This window comes from Gossypium raimondii, chromosome 2 (genome assembly GCF_025698545.1).
Source record: "Gossypium raimondii isolate GPD5lz chromosome 2, ASM2569854v1, whole genome shotgun sequence".
Classification (NCBI taxonomy): Eukaryota; Viridiplantae; Streptophyta; class Magnoliopsida; order Malvales; family Malvaceae; genus Gossypium; species Gossypium raimondii.
In genome coordinates, this window is record NC_068566.1 from 3,381,432 (window position 1) to 3,383,797 (window position 2,366).

The following is a 2,366-nucleotide window of genomic DNA, read 5'->3' on the forward strand; positions in this document are numbered from 1 at the left end:
ATTTTGATTTTTATGGATTTAATAATTAGTTTTTATTTACATCTTTCTATAATTAATATAAGTCTAAATAAAGTCTCATTTTAACCAATGCCTTCAACTCTTCCACCAACATGTATGAATGTATTTCCTGTGTTCATATTAAACTAACAATGCTATATGCCCAAAAACTTACTCCCCTATAAAATATACATATAAATAAGTGTTGCTCATATCAATAAATGAAGTTTATAATATAATAAAAACAACGTTTAATCGTATTTTTTTTATTAGAAGAAATTATATGTATTACAAGGAGAGTTTACACAACATTTCAAAGATTTAAAAACATAACCTTAACCAAACCTAATAAGAAAGACAAACTGCCTGTAAAAGTCTCCAACTTTAATGGAGAGAAAGAAGAAGAGGTGACTTATTTAACTTTCTAAGTCAAAAAACCCCTCAAAAAGCCTTTTCAAGCTAAAATAGCTATGGAGAAATCCAAATACAGCCCAAGTAGGGAAAAATTAAACGTGGTCAATAAGTCAACACCACGTAAAAAAATAGTAATTAAACACAAGGAAACCCCCCTTTGCTCCAAAATCTAGATCCTCCAAGCTATGGTGTGATAATGGCAGGTTACAGGCTATTGTATTTTCTCTCTTTTAAGGTTTGAAGGGAAAAAGAAACCCAACAAGAACATCATCACTGATCCAAAAAAAAAAAAAAACCTATAAAAAGAACTCTCTATATAGACCTTATTCAATGTGGCAACCTTGTTCATCACATGAACTTCAACAAAGCCAGTCGTAAGCTTTTCACCAGATCCTTCACTGTCATTGAAAACTCAGCTTCCATCTGCACAATATTTTAAAATCTAAATAAGTCAAGGGTTTTTTTTTTTTTTAAATGGAGGAACGACGGTAACGAGGTTAAGTATTATTATTACCTGAGCAACAATGGTGATGTCAAGAGTAGCTTGTCCAAAGGGCAACACATTAGTATTCAACACACAGAGATGAAGCTTTTCGACTTCGTTCATGATGTTTGAAATGAACCCTTTGTTCTTCTCACAATGGATTCGAATCAACACATCTTTGTCTGAGACTCTAGCTTCAATCTCAGGGAACAGCTTGTTGTTTGTTTGGTTGCTATCAAAATTCTCATCAGATGAAGATGTTTCATCGTCTAAATAAATTTGGCTTTTTTTAACTAAAATCACTGATTCCGTTGCTTTTTTAGCTGCTTGCTCTTCAAGTGTTGCCACTTTCTCTTGAAGCTGTTTCATGTACTTTATAGCATCTCCAAGGACAGAAGCTTTGTCTGTCTGCATATTACATCAACAATTCAGCATAAAAGATAAAACCCAAAAATTTGAACATGAAATCATGGAAATTTGTTACCTTTTTCAAGCCTGGAATCAGTGCTGAAAGTGATATGAACCTTTGGCTAAGTTTTTCACGGCGTTTCCTTTCGGCAATTACATGGTCTTGAGCATGTAATGGTGTCCTTGTCGTAGAACCCACTTTTTTTGTAATCTCATAGTATTGTTGAGATACAGCGGGTGATGGATTCGAGTTATGGAAGGAGATTATATGAGAAGATGGGGAAGAAGAAGAAGAAGCTTTTGGTGGTGGTGGTGGTGGTGGGATGTTTTCGTTGATCGAAAAATTCCAGTTATTGTCTGTCTTGAGTTGTTTCATTGGCCTTTTGAACTCGTTGTCGTCGACCACTTGATGAAAAGCTTGAATGTTGGATGAACCATTGTTTATATTTGGATAAGATGAATAACTCTCAGACGAAAAAGACTGGAAATTGGTATCATCAAATGAATAATCCATGTTTGGTATTGTAAATTGTGGGAAAAACGTGGGATCCTCCACCATTTCCTGCAAAATCAAACAACTTAAGAAAATCTGGGAAAATCAAAGAATTGCAGAAAGAGAAAAGAGTGCTTTTTTACCACTTCAGATATCCATTTGTTTGAAATGATTTCCATTAAAGAACCCTTTTTTTTTGGAACTTTTGGAGTTGAAAAATGAAAAGATGACTTTAAAAACTGGAATTATTTTTGTTTCCCAGTTGGAGAGTGGAAGTGGTGGAACTAATTAATTTGTGAAAGCTATATATATACAGGTGTTACCATACTGTACGCGGTTCTAAGTAGTATATGGTGTTCTTGCTAAGTGTGAAAGTTTTATAGTTTTCTTTACTGTTCATTTGGAGGGTTTGTTTCTGGATTTTTCCTCTTTTTTTTTTGGGTGTTTTTTAATGTTAATATCAACATCTGACCTTTTTTCTTTTTCCTTTTTCCGTTGTCCATAATCCATATGGGTTTTTCACATATAAGTTAGTTTAATATTTAGCTTGGTTTCTTTGTGTTATGGAAT

General features: G+C 33.5%; 1 protein-coding gene across 1 annotated transcript; it reads right to left on the reverse strand.

Annotated features, from left to right (window-relative positions):
- Positions 1–224: 224 nt before the first annotated feature.
- LOC105787725 (transcription factor bHLH18) lies at positions 225–2,097 on the reverse strand. The gene is made up of 4 exons (XM_012614253.2): positions 1,940–2,097; positions 1,380–1,865; positions 926–1,303; positions 225–834 (listed from the first exon to the last, which is right to left on the reverse strand). Exons 1-4 carry the CDS (start codon positions 1,973–1,975, stop codon positions 760–762), a joined length of 975 nt encoding a protein of 324 aa, XP_012469707.1. The 5' UTR covers positions 1,976–2,097; the 3' UTR covers positions 225–759.
- Between the last annotated feature and the right edge of the window lie 269 nt (positions 2,098–2,366).